Below are 17530 nucleotides of genomic sequence, written 5' to 3'. Positions count from 1 at the left end.
GGGGCAATTTTCACCCCCTAGAGCGTGCAGTGGGCTCATATGGGCTTCAAGGCTGAGCAGAGCGGGAATATTACCTCAGCATGTGCTCACGCTCCTTCGAAAGAAATTAATCCAAGCGAACACGACTTCAGCAGAGGCTGCGGTACTGGCGTTATTATTTATTAGGTTATCTCTCTCGGTGCCGTCTGGATATTAGAGTCAGATACTGGTAATCCAGTTTCTGTTCTAAAGTTCTTTTAGGCAGGAGGTGGGGTGTTTGGTTTTTTTTTTTCCCAATCTGGGTTACGTTCCGGTTTGTCCGAGAAGACAAACAAGAGCCAACGCGAACTCCGAAACTTTCCGAGAACAAAAAAGGAGAGGGAGGAGGGAGATGAAAGGAATCCGTTTGGACGGGCCTCATTCCTGACAGCACTTTTCCCGTTTCACTGGCCAATTACTGTGTGTTTACCAGTATCGGCGCCAGCCGTCTCCCTGAGCCTGTCCGAGCCGTCCGCCGTGTGGGTTAAAGTCTGCCGTCCGGCCTGAGAGCGACTGAAAGGGTCAGATATTCCTAACGAGGTGGCCACGGCGTCCGGTAGATAACCACGCCTCCTCGGAGGGGATGGTCCCACCAGCCCCTAACTCTAACTTATCTAATTATTACCTGTAGACAAATACAACCGCCTCCCACGACACGTGAGGATATGGTATGGTCATCCCAGTGGTTAATGCGTGCTGTCTTTATCTTTTGTTACCTCTCTCATTTAATAAAACCTTTATCATCGCCAAATGTTTTTCTCTCTCTCTCTCTCTCTCTCTCTCTCTGTCTCTCCCTCTCTATCCTGTCTACTCCACTTCCGAATGTGGCAACGTGTCTCCAGCAGAGAGCCATGCTCCCCCCCATCACCACGCTCCCCCGTGGGTCCTTATCGCTGTTTACTCAATTACGTCAAGGGTTTCCCGCCACTCTTTTTAATTTGCCGTCATCAGCCACCCCTCAAACTCATCCTCCTGGATCCTCCAGGCTCCCCGAGAGCCGACGGTGGTGCGCCACCCCTCCACCCGCCCCCGCCCCCGCCCATCGAGCCTGTCTCAGGTGGAGCAGGCAGGTGGAACAGACAGCCAAATCGCCTCCCCCGCCATTTCCAACAGGAACGAGGCAACAGCCACCGGTTCTGCCGCCCCGCTGAGCGGAATGCGGCGGCATCGAAGGGTAGAACGCCTTTGAGAAAATAACTAAAAATCGATAAAAGGCGGACGCAGCCGAGCCTCAGGCTGTCCTGATCAGAGACGGGACGAGATGCCCGGCGCTCCGCCCTCCTCCACGGCCAGCTCACGCTCTTTAACTCTTTAACCGCGGAGAAGCCGGCACCTGTGGCACACGTGGTTTCCAGCCCGCTCGGAACGGATTGGAGGGTGGTGTGCGATGGGGTGGGTGGTCTGATGGGTTGGGGTGGGGTGTCAGATCACCTCTGGCCTGTTACTATAACCCCACTTTGGTCTGTTACTATAACCCCGCTTTGGTCTGTTACTATAACCCCACTTTGGTCTGTTACTATAACCCCGCTTTGGTCTGTTACTATAACCCCGCTTTGGTCTGTTACTATGACCCCGCTTCATCCTGTTACTATAACCTCACTTTGGTCTGTTACTATAACCCCACTTCATCCTGTTACTATAACCCCGCTTTGGTCTATTACTATAACCCCACTTCATCCTGTTACTATAACCCCACTTTGGTCTGTTACTATAACCCCACTTTGGTCTGTTACTATAACCCCGCTTTGGCCTGTTACTATAACCCCACTTTGGTCTGTTACTATAACCCCACTTTGGTCTGTTACTATAACCCCACTTCATCCTGTTACTATAACCTCACTTTGGTCTGTTACTATAACCCCACTTCATCCTGTTACTATAACCCCGCTTTGGTCTATTACTATAACCCCACTTCATCCTGTTACTATAACCCCACTTTGGTCTGTTACTATAACCCCACTTTGGTCTGTTACTATAACCCCGCTTTGGCCTGTTACTATAACCCCACTTTGGTCTGTTACTATAACCCCACTTTGGTCTGTTACTATAACCCCACTTTGGTCTGTTACTATAACCCCGCTTTGGTCTGTTACTATAACCCCACTTTGGTCTGTTACTATAACCCCACTTTGGTCTGTTACTATAACCCCACTTCATCCTGTTACTATAACCCCGCTTTGGTCTGTTACTATAACCCCGCTTTGGTCTGTTACTATAACCCCACTTCATCCTGTTACTATAACCCCACTTTGGTCTGTTACTATAACCCTGCTTTGGTCTATTACTATAACCCCACTTTGGTCTGTTACTATAACCCCACTTCATCCTGTTACTATAACCCCACTTTGGTCTGTTACTATAACCCCGCTTTGGTCTGTTACTATAACCCCGCTTTGGTCTGTTACTATAACCCCACTTCATCCTGTTACTATAACCCCACTTTGGTCTGTTACTATAACCCCGCTTTGGTCTATTACTATAACCCCACTTTGGTCTGTTACTATAACCCCACTTCATCCTGTTACTATAACCCCACTTTGGTCTGTTACTATATCCCCGCTTTGGTCTGTTACTATAACCCCACTTCATCCTGTTACTATAACCCCACTTTTGTCTGTTACTATAACCCCGCTTTGGTCTATTACTATAACCCCACTTTGGTCTGTTACTATAACCCCACTTCATCCTGTTACTATAACCCCGCTTTGGTCTGTTACTATAACCCCGCTTTGGTCTGTTACTATAACCCCACTTCATCCTGTTACTATAACCTCGCTTCACCCTGTTAATATAACCCGCTTCACCCTGTTAATATAACCCGCTTCACCCTGCTTCAGAAGCGACTCCCTGCTGCGTCTGTGCGAACTCCCCTCCGGCTTCTTGGCAAATTTATAAACATGAAGAGGGAACTAGGTGATTCTGGTACTTAGCGATTTGCAGAACTCCGTACATTAGGCTCCCATACTCACCAGAGAATCAGCAATTTGTTATGTTGATGGGGTTTTTTTTTCCCCCTTTTTTCTTGCTGAATACGAGGAAATTATCAAGTCAATCTTGGAGGAAGATCGACTGGAAATTGTTGAGTCGGAGGCGATATCAAGGAGGCCTTCTCATTTCAAAAGCAAGCAGAGATTTCAGTTCCTTCATATTTTATGAACTCGGCCTTAAAAGAATACCGCCCGGAGGGCAGAGTCACGGCAGAGTCACGGCAGAGTCATGGCTGGCGTAAGCCATCCAGTCCGACTGTCCCAACATCTGTTTTTTAACAGAGTCTCGCAGCTGCCTTTTAAAAACCTCTCCAACTTGACGTCCTCGGCTGCGTATCTGTGGTGCAGGCTTAAAAATAACCTGCCAGGACCGCCTTTCCGAGCGCGTAGGACTACGGTCTTGTCTCCAGTGTGCCCACTCTCCTCGGGCCTGGCCTTCCACACCACTTATTGGCAGAAACGTTTCACTTCGGTGGCTGGCTCTGTTGGCAACACCTTCCCATTGGAAAGCCCAGTTTTCTCTCTGTCCGAGGGGGACCGGATTGATTTTATTATAATGCAAAAATCCTTTTGTGTCCTCTTCGTTAGTTGCAGCATAAGAATTCAACCTTGGTTTAGTTCTTGGTTAACTGACAATGTTCTGTCTCCACGGACTAAGCATCTTTCGGGCTGACCGAAGGCCAAAATCAACTAAAAAGTGTGTGTGTGTGTGTGTGTGTGTGTGTGTGTGTTTGTTAATACTATTAAAATATAGAGGCAAATATAATTTCAGACAGACTGGAGCAGATGTACTGTATTTAATCCTGTAGATTAAGGCCGATATCTTGGCATATGACAGTCATGAATCCCTTAATTTCATAAGAGGTGTGCAGAATGGTTGTCATGGCACCTTTTTAAGCAGCAGACACACCTGTTCTCTCTGACACACAGACACACACACACACACACACACACACACACACACACCCCCCTTTGTTCTTCCAACCAGCAGAGGCCATTTCGGAGAGAGCAGGACTCCAAAGTATACAGGAACACAGAGGAAGCAAGCGCCAGCCGTCTCTGGCAAACGCGGAGTGAGGTTACGATCCGGACAGCGAGGCTCCTAAAAGGGGCTCCGCGCTTTCTAAGCCCACGCACAGCCTTGCGTGTGCCAGGCCTACAGATTCTGCCAGCAGGGCGGTGTGCTAACTCTCTACCCGCCGCGGTTCAGCCCAACACAAACAGCAGTTAGCGCATGTAACGCGTAGCTCACCGCCGCATCGATTCGCCATCACCGAGTCCATGGGCTCTCTCTCTCTCTCTCTCTCTCTCTCTCTCCCATCTTTTTATTTACTTAACACCACTGGAATTAGTTTATTGATGTTTTTTTTTTCCCTTCAATACATTTTCAAACAGTATCCAGATCTTGTTACGTGTCCAAGCAAGTGTGTGACTGCGAGCAATATAATCCTTGCTGGCACGTACGTACTGAACGCTGTTAACGGCCGAGACTCCGCCTTCTGTTGTAGGTGATAGTGAGGGATTACGTTCACAATGCGCTTTTAATTACGACACAGAGGAAAGCAGTCGAGAATCCTTTTTTTTCCCCATAATTGCTTTTCCCTTGGCTTGACTATAATTGGGCCTCCATTGTGTTTATTGATTTAGTTTGATGCGTTTTAATCTGGGTGATGGTATACAGTATATTTATCTGGGGATGGGAGCTGGGTGTAGAGCGACTGTTTGGAAATGCAAGGCACGGTAGGTCAGTTGGTGTGTGTGTGTGTGTGTGTCTGTGTGTGTGTCTGTGAGAGAGAGAGAGAGAGAGAGAGAGAGAGAGAGAGAGAGTCATATGCATTAGTGTATATGCATGTGTGTTTATGGTTATGCGTGTGCATGTGCATGCATGTGTTGTGGGTATGTGTGTGACAGTGTGTGTATGCATTTGCATGCAGTGTGTGTGTGTGTGTGTGTGTGTGTGTGTGTGTGTGTATGTGTGTGTGTGTGTGTGTGTGTGTGTGTGCGTGTGAGGCTCATGGCAGGTATACACTTCAGGATGCCGTAGGCCCGTTAGGCCCATCTGCAGGTCACCCTGTTCTGTACTCACCCCACCATAGCCCGGTCTGACCTCACTGACTCAAACCCTCGGCCCTCTGCATGCTCGGCTCTGCAGGACGTACTGAAGGCCTTCCTGTTTCTTAAGCTCGGTGACCGCGGACGCAGCACCCAGGAAGCCCAGGGAGCGGGGGGGAAGACGCCATCAAACTCAGCTCTGCAGCGCAAATTCCAGCGTTTGTCACGAATATTGTTTCAGCAGACGTTGTCAAGCTTCGCAGAATTCCCCGCCTCAGGGTCGCGATAGAGCTGTCTGTTTATGCAGCAGAAAGTGCATTATGTTCTTACGGATAATCTACTGTATCAAATGAAAAGCGAAAACATTGTTATCAAAACCGTAAAGGAGTGCGAAGAAGATTTAGACAAGAAAAGACTCGCGGTAGCCACCTACAGCATGGTGGGACAGGTCTGACTATTTGTTAAGCCAGAGGGCAGATGACATGCTTAAGAGGAATATTTTGGGGTAGTTTGAGTAAGATTACAGTGCTAAGCAACGTGAATCTGCTGGGGTAAAACCGTAGCTACATTTACGGCATTTAGCTGACACTTTTATCCAAAGCGACTTACAATTATGGCTAATCACAACTTGAGCAATTGAGGGTTAACGGACTTGCTCAGGGGCCCAACAGTGGCAACCTGGCAGTGGTGGGACTTGAACTGGCAACCTTCTGATTACTAGTCAAGTACCTTAGCCTTAATTTGGGTTAGATCATTCTACAGGTTCACTGTGTCCCTGAGATAAGAGGGAAGTCCTCGCAGGTGGGCGCGAATACTCAGCAGGTCGTCCTCTGTCTGCTCGTCCTCTGTCCCCGTAGGGAACTTTGCCCTGGCGGAGCTGGGGATCTGCGAGACCACCCCGCACCCGGCCACGTACTGCCCAGACCTGGGCCTGTTGCACCGCGGCTACCCCCCGAGCGCGGGCTCCGACGCCGACTCGGACCCCGAGGGCTCCATCTCCCCGGAGCAAGCCATGGGGCTGTGGGGAACACGCGGCGTCAAGTCCCGCCGGAGCTCCGGCCTCTCCAGCCGCGAGAACTCCGCCCTGACCCTCACCGACTCGGAGAACGACAACAAGTCCGACGAGGAGTCAGGTAAGGGGCGGGGCAGGGGGCGGGGCAGAGGGGGTGGGGGGGCGCACAGCCCTACAAGCAGGGAGGAGGTGCGCGGGACTGTCCGAGAATCTGCGCATGCCGTATGTTGGTCCATCCGAGTTTGGCTCTCGGACAACTTTGAGAAGTCAGCCGAGGACAAAACTAAAGGAATAAGCCCGAAGCTCCGTGTGTGCTGCAGTGTTCCTTAAATATAAAAGTTCCGCCGATCTATCTGTCGGTCTGAACTTCCGCTGGAAAGGGCAGCAGCATCGTAGCATGCGATGTCTTGGTGCGACGCCCAGATGACATCAAGCCCCACCTGACTGCTTACGTGCAGTGGCGCTGCCAAACGGAAAGCATGTGCCATTTTTTCTTTGTGACGAGGGCACGGCCCAACCCGAAGGCCGAGGCGGGCGGGGCCAACAGCAGGGGGCGTGGATACACCCGGCTCCTCCCATCAGGGCTGTCCTGCTTGCTTCTGTCTCCTCCTCTGGCTGTTTCCCCAGCATTCGGCACTTCCTCGTTAATTCTGTGCCGTCACAAACCACGCATGGATTGCAGAAGGTGTCAAACGAAGGTTAATGAAAAGACGCCCCCCCCCAGACACACACACACACACACACACTCTCCCCTGTTGCCCCCCCAAGCTAATTAGCGGCGTTCTGGTGCGACTGTAGCAGCCCCGAAGTAGCTCCATCAGCTGTGAACTCCAGCGTCAGGAAAAAACCCGCGCTGACAATTTATCAAACTCGGCAACAGCTATTGAACACATAAAGAAACACCTTGGAAGAGAAGTTGCTTTCATCTCGCCAGATGATAATTGCTTCTCGGCTAATTGTCACGCTAATCTCCCAACCGCGGTTTGTTAGCATTGTTCCCAGTTCTCCGCCACAGCAACTGGGATGTGCTGGTCACCACAGATACCAGCTTTCTGGAAAGCATGGATTTACACTGGTTTACCAGTCTCGATAGGTATTGGATTCTATACAGCGAATTTACCAAAATGACGTTCCCGCCTTTCATGCTGTATTGCGGGCGCAGCATTTGTTTGCGTTGCAGATGGCACAGTCGGTTAGAGAAAGAAAAAAAGATCCTATTTTTTTGCCTGCCAAGGCCACAATTCAAGGAGGTTAGCAACATTATACACTTCTCTAAACTGTACCCGTTGTTTATATGTGAATAACGTAGTACGAGCCCAAAAGAACGGGTTTTGAAGTAGAGTGCTCAGGCTTTAGTGAGCTAGCTGAAGAGCCAGGGAAGTTGGCTAAAAATAGGAACACTAAAAACATTACCGAGTTTGGAAATCCTCTTTGGTCAGACAGTTTCTCAAAGAGGCGGAATATATTCACGATAGGAAGTAAAATTCCCACCTTTGTTTTCAGAGTCACGGACAGCTCCATCTCTCCCTCTCATCTGTTATACGTCTCTTTTCTCCGCCCGAGAAGCCCCTCGCTTTCGCTCACTCCATCACCCCCCCCCCACCAATCGCCTCATTATGGATCTGTCTGCACTGCCAGTCATTTTGAGCGATGCCTGTCATTCAGAGAGGCCTCGGGATACGGGAGCGCGGAAGGGGTCAAGTGAAAAATTTCCATCCATTATCTCTCTTTCCCCCGCTTTGCTAAACACTCCCTGTGACTGCGAGACGGCTTTGAAGCCATCGCAAGAAACGTCATTTCAGAACTGTGGTCCAGAGATAGATCTCTGATCAGTACACACAGAAGCCCACCAAAGTTCCTGATATAAGAATACCACCATCTGGTTTTTTTTGTGTGTGCCTGTGTGTATGTGGTGTTTATTCTCAATTAAGCTCCTTATAATGGAATAGGAATCCTTTTCCCGCAGCCATTCGGAATGTCAGCAAAGCGTGCATCTGATTTCAGTCCAATGAAGCCTGGCTATCGATGTTTCTCCAAATATGCTCTTTGATTTTAATCAAGAAGAATTTGTTCGGGCTCAGATACATATATGTCTCTGGAAACAAAAGCCCAGCGCAAAAAAAAAAAGAAAAACAACCCAAAAAAAGCAGCCCCGTGTGCAATATGGCCCCTGGAACGGCTCCAGCCTGCTCTAAGGGAGACGGACGAGTCAATAACAAATTAAAGAGTGTGTTACCGTTAGCAGAGGATGAAACCAACTCCTTTTCAGACTCCTGCCTGTTTATCGACGATACCCTTCACCGGTTTCTCTCTGAGCACCTCCCCGCCTTTTATGTTGTCTGGTGAAACAGGAGACGGTGGGATGGCGGGGTGTGGGGGTGGAGTTTGGGAATGACACCCCATATCCGGGCAGTGGTGTAATTAGGCAGCCGGTATGGTGGCTCTGTGTTCTTATCCTCCTCATCACCCCACACACACACACACACACACACACACACACACCCAGCTGCCAGCCACGGAGTGATTGATTAAGGGCCCGCTCCTCCTCTCTCGGTCCGGTGAGCAAACCGATCTCACCAGGCCGCCCTCGGCCCGCGAGGGGCTCCAGCCGTTGCCACGCCTTCTCCACCTGGCGCCGCGCCTTCGACGACGCCGGGGCGCGCATCCGACCTACGACACCATCCCCAACCCACCCCCACCCCCTCCAGCCTGCTCATCCATGGACCGGTCGACCCGTCTGGCGCTGCCGCTCCGCTACTGCCGTGCTTGTCTGTTTGTATAGGCGTCTGTACGCCAGCCAGATATGATCCCCACACGCGCCTCTGGCTGCCTGCGTGCCTGCCAATCGCCGCCGTCGCGCGTCGTGTACAGTAAACAACACCGGCCAGCATCACCAGCCTCACACCCCGCCGAGGCTGGAGCAGAGAGCTTTGGTCGGCCGGATTATTCATGTCTGTCGCACAGCTCTGCTCCACTAAGCATTTAAGAAGCTTTGCCGGGGACTCGGACTTGCTGTTTGTTTGCATGTGATTATTTATTTATTTATCTAAAAAGAAGACCTTTTTTTCTCAGCAAAACATGCGTTGCCACAGCCTGGTTTGCGCTTATCTCTCCCATTTCTGTGTGTAATGATGCAAAACGACTGTGAGGGAGCGTTGTTTCCTGATGCACCACTGATTAAAGCCGTACTCCGGTTTTATGTGAAATGAACAACAGGAAAATATGAGAAATGAGGTTTTACGCGAAACAAACAAACTGGCAAATTGACGGGGAGTCAATGGGAGAGTCACTGCGAGACCCTCTGTTACTGCCGTGATGCCCCCTCATTTCCCAACCACCTCGTCACATTCATGGAAAATAATCCCATGAAAGAGACATGGGATTACATTAATGCACGTGATTGCAGTGATGCTCACACGCTGCTTTGGGAATTTTCTCGGAAAACAAGTTCGTTTTCCGAACCGGGCTGAGAACAACCCAATCAGATGCGGGCGGCGCCGGGAAGGGGGATTTTACCGCTCCCTCCCTGTGTCTGGAATACTTGGAATACACACCCCCCACCCCACCCCAAGCACCACGTTTCTATTGATCAGATCTGAGGGTGCATTTGATATCTTTTGTACAAGACCTCAGCAAATAGTCCTCATTTGTCTGGTCATGTTAGTCTGTGACTGTAGAGTTAATAGAGTTAATAGAGTTAATAGGGTAAGTCTGAACGCAGAGTAGTGGAACAGTGGCACAACGGAGGGACATCGGAGATGAGAAGCTGAGAAGGTTTCAGCAGAAATAGGATGTGTTCGTTTTAGCAATGATGTAGCTACAAGCAACAGCTCGTTCGTGTGTGTGTGTGTGTGTGTGTGTGTGTGTAAGAATTTGAGGTGAATCCCTGTGGAGCAACTTTTTTTTTCCCCTGCTGACAACCCTGAGTGACAGTGTCAGGCTCCCCACTCTCATGTCTCTGGAGTATTCATTAAAGGTGCCATGTGTTCTGTTTCTCCCACACACACACACACACACACACACACACACGCTTAGGCTCTACCTTCTCACATCACCATAGCTTTCTTCAAACGTAATCCGGAACACGTTAAAGGCACGTGGCCTCGTACGTATGCCAGTGTGCAGCGATGGTAGCTTGTCTCGTTTATGTTATTCACAAGCAGTTTCCCTGTTGTTCACCAATGGATGTAGACAGGAGCTCGACGAGCTTCACATGTTCAGATACTCACGTGATACTCACTCCATGCCTCGACGATGCCACTCGACACCCCGCACTCATTCAGATGTCAGCGGCAAGGAACCTAGAGACACCCCCCCCCCCCACCATGTGCTTGATTGGAGATTTAACTATGCCCCGTATCCTCACTGGCTGCGAGCTTTGAGAATTCATGTCTGAAAGCTATTTGCAAGTTTCACAAAAGGTCGCATTGAGTCACGCAAAGAGGGGCCGGCGGGGTGAAGGGCGATCGGCACCACGGAGATAGCGGGTCCGTCCCCGTTGACACGTTTAGCCCGGGATATTTGGGCGACCGCCCGGGCATGCCACGCGGCCCGACCTCTCCGGTCTCCTGCCAGCCTTTGCGAGCTGACGGCGGGCGGAAGCCCCGCAAGGCCCCGCTGCCCCGGACGCTCGCGCTCGGAAGGGAGCAGACGCGCTCAAGTCGTTAACTACAAAATGAGCCGGAGTCATCCCCGAGACATACGAATGGCACGGGTATTGATATTCTCCTCGGGGGAGTTTGTTTTGAGAGCTAGAAAAAAAATAAACAAACAAAAAAATAAATAAATCATATTCTCACTTTCATTTACCGTTAATTTATCCGAACACGGGTAGGGAAAAAAAAAAAAGGCATCGCGGTTCTAATTGTTGTCGAGCGCCGTTGCCACAACAGAAGAAACAAACAAACAAACAAAACAGCAGAGCCATTTTTCATTTCCCCCAGCCACGGAGCAGATTTATAGCTCCATGCCAGATTGGTGGATGCGCCCGTGAAACTGCCTCTCTGTGTCCCTCTCAGTAGTGAAAGCAGAACACTTGTAAATTCCGGTTGCTGCACCTACACCCCAGTCCCGAATAACATTGATCCGCGGAAAGGCTGATTAAAACACGCGTTAGACGGAATGAGAGCTGGCCTGCGCATTGATCTAAGCATAAAACGCTCCTGCCATTTACAGTCCCACCTTACTTGGGCTTCTCTCTCTCTCTCTCTCTCTCTCTCTCTCTCTCTCTCTCTCTCACTCTCTTTCACTCTCTCTCTCTCCCTCTCTCGCTCTTTCTCTCTCGGCTATGGGATGTCCTGGCCGTGTTCATCAAAGTCCAGCTTTAGTTAATGACGTGAGCCAGGTCGAACTTGGTATTCCTGGATCCGCCGCGGGCGCTCGGTGAATTGGACGCGAACCCCCCCCCGCTCCTCAGTGGCGGGACTGTCTGCCAGCCCGCCGCGATGCAGAAAAACACGTCATAGAAGGGAGCTTGACTCTGGCGACAAGGCGGATTAATCTCCCGGCTCCAGGCGTTGGAGCAGAGGGGGTATTTGTAGAAGACTGGCCTTTCCCGGACCGAGGGTCCCTCCCTCCCATCTCTCTGCTTTGAACGTTTCCCACTCTTCTGTCTGAAGAATCCATTGAGCTGATTATGGCATGCTGGGAGTCCACTGAGTTAATCAACACCCCCCCCCCCCCCCCCACACACACACATATATAAACTCAAATATCTCTATTTCTGGAGAAATTAATGAAAACTGTGTTACTCAGCCACTGTTTCTCCTTTCAAACCCCACGCGACCCCTGGCCCCGATCTTTGATCTGAGTACCCGCGCTCGCTCCCACGCCCACACGCAAGCGGCACGCCTGCTCCCAGATCAGCAGAGCAAGCAGAACAGTAGTCTTTAAATGTGCACAGCACTGTCCACGGAACAGTTCCCTGCACCGGTGCACGAGAGGCGGCGTTTACGAGGGCCGGCGGGCCTGCACGGGGCTTCCGCGGCAAACCACTGTGACACGGAGCCAGAGGACAGAGGCACACGTGACGAGGAAGGCAAATAAAAGATCCGAAAACAGACTCAGGCCTTCGTTACGCGCAAATCGCAGGACATGCGGCGCCAAGCGGGAATTTAATTTACCGCACGCGACAGAGAGGGAAGTGAGGCTGATTGGCCAGGAGAATGTCACGCGGCTATGACTCAGTTTTGCCATAAGAATCATCAGGAGTAGTTCTTGGCTTTGATTCTGGATTCCAGTTTAGTTTTTTACATTTACGTTTACGGCATTTAGCAGACACTCTTATCCAGTATACACTTTTGTTTACTTACAAAAATGCTTTGTCATTTACTCATAGAATATATGCAAGTACAGTACAGTAGGTTAGAATTAAACATAGCAATGAACTAGAATACTGTAGAATACAGGGATCATTGCTGATACCTAGAAGTGCAAAATATATAAGGTCTATCTTAAACAATGATAAGTGCTATAAACAATAAGTGCTAGAGTTTGTTAAACCATGTAAACAATACCCTACAATAATTACTAAATTAGTCAGTCAATATGGGAGCAGTGTCAGTTGTCCTTTAAATATTCTGCAAATAGATGAGTCTTCTGTCTGCGTTTGAACACCGCAAGGGACTCCGGCCATCCGGACAGCGAATCATTCCACCATCATTCCACCATCTTGGAGCCAGGACAGAAAATAGTCTCGATGTTTGTCGTCCATGAGGCCTGAAGCAAGGTATTTCAAGCCGAGCCGTACTTGAGGTTCGAAGTACTCGAGGTACGGATCGGGCTTTGACCATTGACCTCATGTATGAAGGGACTGGTCCAATAAGGATTACTTATTTATTATGTTTTATTGTTTTTATGTGAACAAGGATGAGCGTTTTTCCGAAGAGCCTGACGCCCGCTGTCTAACGTCTACCAAAGCCTTGCAGTCCATCACAGTCCCGCGCGAGCAGCTACAGACGGACTAGCGCTTTGTCTCAGCGCCCAAGGTGGTCCACCTCGTAGCCGTGGTATAGTGCTTGGCCGGCCCCTTAGGGCTCAGGGTCAGGGTGGTTGCCGTATAGAGATAAATAAAGCGTTTTAGTTTGCTGGTGGCAGCGCGTTGTGCGAAGGGCTCGGTAATGTTGTTACAGAATTAACGTACCGTGATGAATTGTGCTAAAAAGTGATTCTGACAGGCCCCGTATCTTAATGCGCCACGCTCCGCGCACTCATTTGGAAGTTAAGGCCGTTTGACTTTCATTAAAGGCACAGTCAGTGTGTTATGGCGTCTGCCTTTCAGGTCGGCATCGATATTTTTCAATACGCCACTCAATGTCATCTTTTGATCTTTTTTCTTTTTTTTTTTTTTTTAAAGCCGAACATAGAAAAGGTCAACAGTTCAAGAAAAGTCCTTGTTGCACCTTTAAAGACTTTCACTCCAGCGACGGAAGTCTAGGGCTCAGCCACGCCGAACCTAAAAGGTGCATTGTGTTCCACTCCAGGCTGTCTGAGGATAAGTAGGTGGCAAACTCTTGCGACCGGGAAAAGGCGAGAGCGTGCCAGCTAGCCGGAGAAAAGCCGGCTCTCCCTGAGCCGGAGTCGCCGAGGAGAACCAGACAACAGAGCAATAACGGCAGACGGGACAAATCCGAGCACGAGCACCGCCGCAATTTCGGGACTCAATAAACACGTGGCGAGGTCGGCGTGGGCGTGGGGCGGCGGGGGCCAAGAATATTACGTGCACTGACCACTTTTGGATGCGTCTGCCCGAACCACGGTCATTCAATAGAAGAGATTATTGATCAGGGCTGCCGTTTCCTCATCCGGCCGCCTCGCAAAAAGCCTGTGGCATCACGTATATAGGTTTGTTTTTGGACGGACTGGCTTGACATGTACTGTAGGTTTGAACAGATTAACCTATGGGTATTGTGGGATGGTGTTTGGTCACTGTAGGTGTTTGCCAATGACATCCAGGGACTGAAAAAAAACAGAAAAACAGGTCCTGGAGTTAAACTGTATGCAGTTACATAGCGACAGTAACAATATCCACATTCACATGTGACTCCGGCCCTGTCATCTTTGAGCCTGCCGTTCGCGGCCCGCCGATCGCACCGTCCACTTGCGAAGTCCAGCAATGCGTTGTTGTTGTCGTTGTTGTTTTTTTGCCCTTTCAACAAACCCATGCGGAGTTGAAAGCGCCGGCGGGCCAGGGCTAAGGGCGGCATGTCTTTTATCGCGCACGCCTCTTTCTCGCTGCTCCACGTCGTCTTTCTCTCTCGAAAAAAAAACGCTCCTCTCTATACGTCGATGGCAGCCCGAGTCCTTGATCCCATGTATCAAAAAGGGCTTTCAGTTAAGGCGCGCGGCCTCGGCGGATCGGGTTTGCCTTTCATCTAGCACGCACTCGCTGCTGATGAAGTAACGTGCGTCTTAACTTGCGCTGAAAGAACTGCGCCAACGGATGTTTCAGAGCGACCGCATTTCTGCTTTCAGAGGTACCGTGGCGGCAATCTGTCGCAGCGTCGCTGTGTACACGCGTGGAACAGCATGAACGGGAAGACATATGGGCAACGGTGAACTGCAGGGTTAGCGCAAGTGCTTCCAAATACCGCATATGTCGGGAAGAAAAAAAAAAAATCAAGATCGCATAACGATGTTTTAGCGGAAATAAAATGCGTCGGATCTAAGGCCGGAAAAAGGAGAATGTCTGTTTAATTCTGGGTGACTACAGGTTGTCACAAGTGGAACGCCGGATTCATCATGGGTCCGATAGACAGCCGCATCCAGACAGAGGTCCGAGCGCCGCCGTGGCTGTCCTCGGGCGTGCGCCTCGGTCCTCGTCCCACGCCACACGCCCACCTTGCGGGAGAGCTTGCTGGCGTCTCCCCGGCCCAAACCCCGCCGAGACCCCGCGTTTGTAATAAACACGGCATGACCCAAGGAGCCGGAGCGAGCGGCAGATGTGCAGAAAGAGAGTCGGCGAGCACGATGCACGAGCGGAGACGCTCCCCCTGGCTCCTCATCCGCGGACCCGCTCCTCCTCCGCACCCCCGTCTCTCCTTCCTCCCCTGCGTACGCTCGTCCATGCACGTTTCATCAGCTATCTGTTAGTCACCAACGCTGGTCCCTGTGTAACAGAAAAGCCCTGGGCGACGGCATGGTGCAAGGAGTTGGGAAGTGGGGGGGGTAACCCGCAGTAGAACGTCCTGTCGGGTCTTGCCGCATCTCGTCGCGTCTCACCGCCCATTACTGGCTGTAATTATCCCCAGGCCCGGGCTGCCGATTTGCATCGCGGCTCTCTGACGGACCGTTCCTCCGGAGCGCGCCAGCCCTGGGAAAAGTACCCGCCATTTATCCCAAACATGCTGAGTCGGGCAGCGACTAATTGAGAATTTACCGGACAATAATGACTTATCTTACTCTGCTTACAGCAGCACAGATACAGGCGCCCTTATTTAGCAAGCATTGCTTGGGCCCCTTAATGAAGTCGGTAAATGTCAGCCAGGGGCGGGCAGAGGGCCAATCAGGATTTAGTCATGCAACACTCTGCTATGTTGCACTTTCCCACAATGCTGTTGCGTGCCCTCATGACTAGGTAAAAGGTGGGGGCGGAGAGCACTGTTTTTTTATGGGTTGTTTTCTGCTACGACTGAGTCACCGGGTGAACTTGGTCTGCAGTGCAGCGGATGGGGGCCGGCGGGGAGGAGGCGGATGTGGATATTGCCTCGGTTTACTGCTGCGGGTGCACACGGAGGTTATTGTGGAGTCTAAGTGCACCACATTATCACAGTCCTCCGCTTGGATAAACGTCTCTCTGTACCAGCAGGCTGTAAGCAACGGGACGTCGTGGTCGGAGCTGTTTTGGAGGCGATCATTTTGGCGAAGGGTTGCGTTTGGGTGTTGTTTGGGTGTTGTTTAGAATGACAAGCACAGGCTAAGCTCATACTCCAGAAAAATAGAATGTTGACTTCCTGGAAACCTTGCAATGGAATATATTAAAATGCTTTTTTTTTCTTTTTACAGCTGCAGATCTGACAAAATGTTTTTTTTTCTCTTTGCTTTACAGACAGGCACAGACAGCTCTTTTAAAAGAAGCAGCTGCAATATGTTAATTTTCCACACACTTAACTGTGTCATGATTGCGTGTGGGAGCAGGAACTATCAGGGTTTTGGTTTTGGTTTGTTTTTGTTTTTTTTCTCGGCAAGCCACTCGAAAGGCACTGGCACGCGTGACGTGAAGGGAGCGTGATAGTTCCGTCAGGGTGATTTATGTCCCCGCCGCGTCCCTCTGTCTGCGTTTCCGTGTGTTCCCCTGCCGTGCCGTGCTCCCACGGCCCTCCGACGGCACGCGGGCGCCCTGCCTCGTGACCGCGAGTGGCGGGCCCAGCCCGACAGAGACGGATGGCCGTCGCGACGCTCTAATCGTTCATTGCCTCACCTCTCTTTAGCCGCACGCCTCTTCTGGGGCACCTCGCCTCGAGGCCCGCTCATCCGTCTACTGTTTAGTTAACTTCTGAATCCAAAGTCCATCCATGTAAGCACGAGTTTGCTTCTCAAGATCTCTTACGCATTCCATTTTCACCTCCACATTTCCACCTCCACTGTTGGCGTTTATTAAATTCTATTATTAGCCTCCGTCTATTTCATTCCTAAATACAAAGCAGTCCAGGGTTAAATTAACACCTCCAGTGTTACTATACGTCCAAGTGGACGCAAGCACTAAGTCAAGTTAATTTAACACTGCAGGTGTTTAATCAAAACTGGGGGTTTCTCCCTTTAATGTGTGTTTTAGTAGGTCAGGAAGTCGGACCCATAAAATGCTCGGCCCCGTATTCACTCCTGACCTGGTCCCAGATGTTAAGTACGTGCTGCTGTGGAGCGCACCCCTCCCCCGTAAAGCGACAGAGGCGCGGATTTATGCCAGTCGAGGGCGGGTGCCCAGGTGCAACCCTCCGAGCGTGGGCCGCGCTCGGCACTACCTTCCTGTCGCGCTCACGTCCTGTGTGAGGGGAAACGTGGGAGACCAGTCGCAAGCTTTTTTTAAATAAAAGCCCGGTTCTGTCATTTACGCTGTTTGTGCGAACGTTGCGTTTATTCATCATTTAATCCTGTTTTTTATTACTCTGTACATCTTTTAGATACAGAATTTTCTGTTCTCCACTCATTTTTTTTGTTTTCTCCGTTACACGAAAAGCACACCTAGAAAACGACGATGAGGAGGATGATATTCCATGGAGTAAGTTACCCATCAACCCCTGCTTCTGCGTTCTCCCAGACTCCAAAGCCAACGCAATTATCGGCATTCTCGTTTGCGCCGGAATGCAGGTGCAGTGTAGGAGCCAGGCCTGCCGCAGGGTCTGCGCTTGTTTGAGACCCTCGGTTAGCCGTGCCTGTGGTCCCCCGCGGGGGGCATGGTGGAGTGTCCGCGATACTGGCGGCGCGTTTGCTGTGCCTGTCGCTCACCCTGTGCGGTGTCACGGTT

At 50.6% G+C, this 17530-nt stretch overlaps 1 protein-coding gene across 9 annotated transcripts in view; it reads left to right on the top strand.

Moving 5' to 3' along the window:
- Window positions 1-17530, top strand: part of tenm2a (teneurin transmembrane protein 2a) — a 195750-nt gene that overhangs the window by 47843 nt on the left and 130377 nt on the right. For 8 of the 9 annotated variants that reach the window (XM_081698478.1, XM_081698482.1, XM_081698477.1 and 5 more), the window contains exon 3: window positions 5915-6190. The exons of the other annotated variant lie outside the window; for it this stretch is intronic. In XM_081698478.1, the coding sequence (XP_081554604.1) occupies window positions 5915-6190 (276 nt within the window). The remainder of the gene's footprint in view (window positions 1-5914; window positions 6191-17530) is intronic. 9 annotated transcript variants of the gene reach the window in all.

Source organism: Electrophorus electricus, chromosome 16, assembly GCF_041902795.1.
Source record: "Electrophorus electricus isolate QZ-2024a chromosome 16, ASM4190279v1, whole genome shotgun sequence".
NCBI classification, from domain to species: domain Eukaryota; kingdom Metazoa; phylum Chordata; class Actinopteri; order Gymnotiformes; family Gymnotidae; genus Electrophorus; species Electrophorus electricus.
The sequence above is the reverse complement of the archived record's forward strand: the minus strand, read 5'-3'. Positions and strand labels throughout refer to the sequence as shown.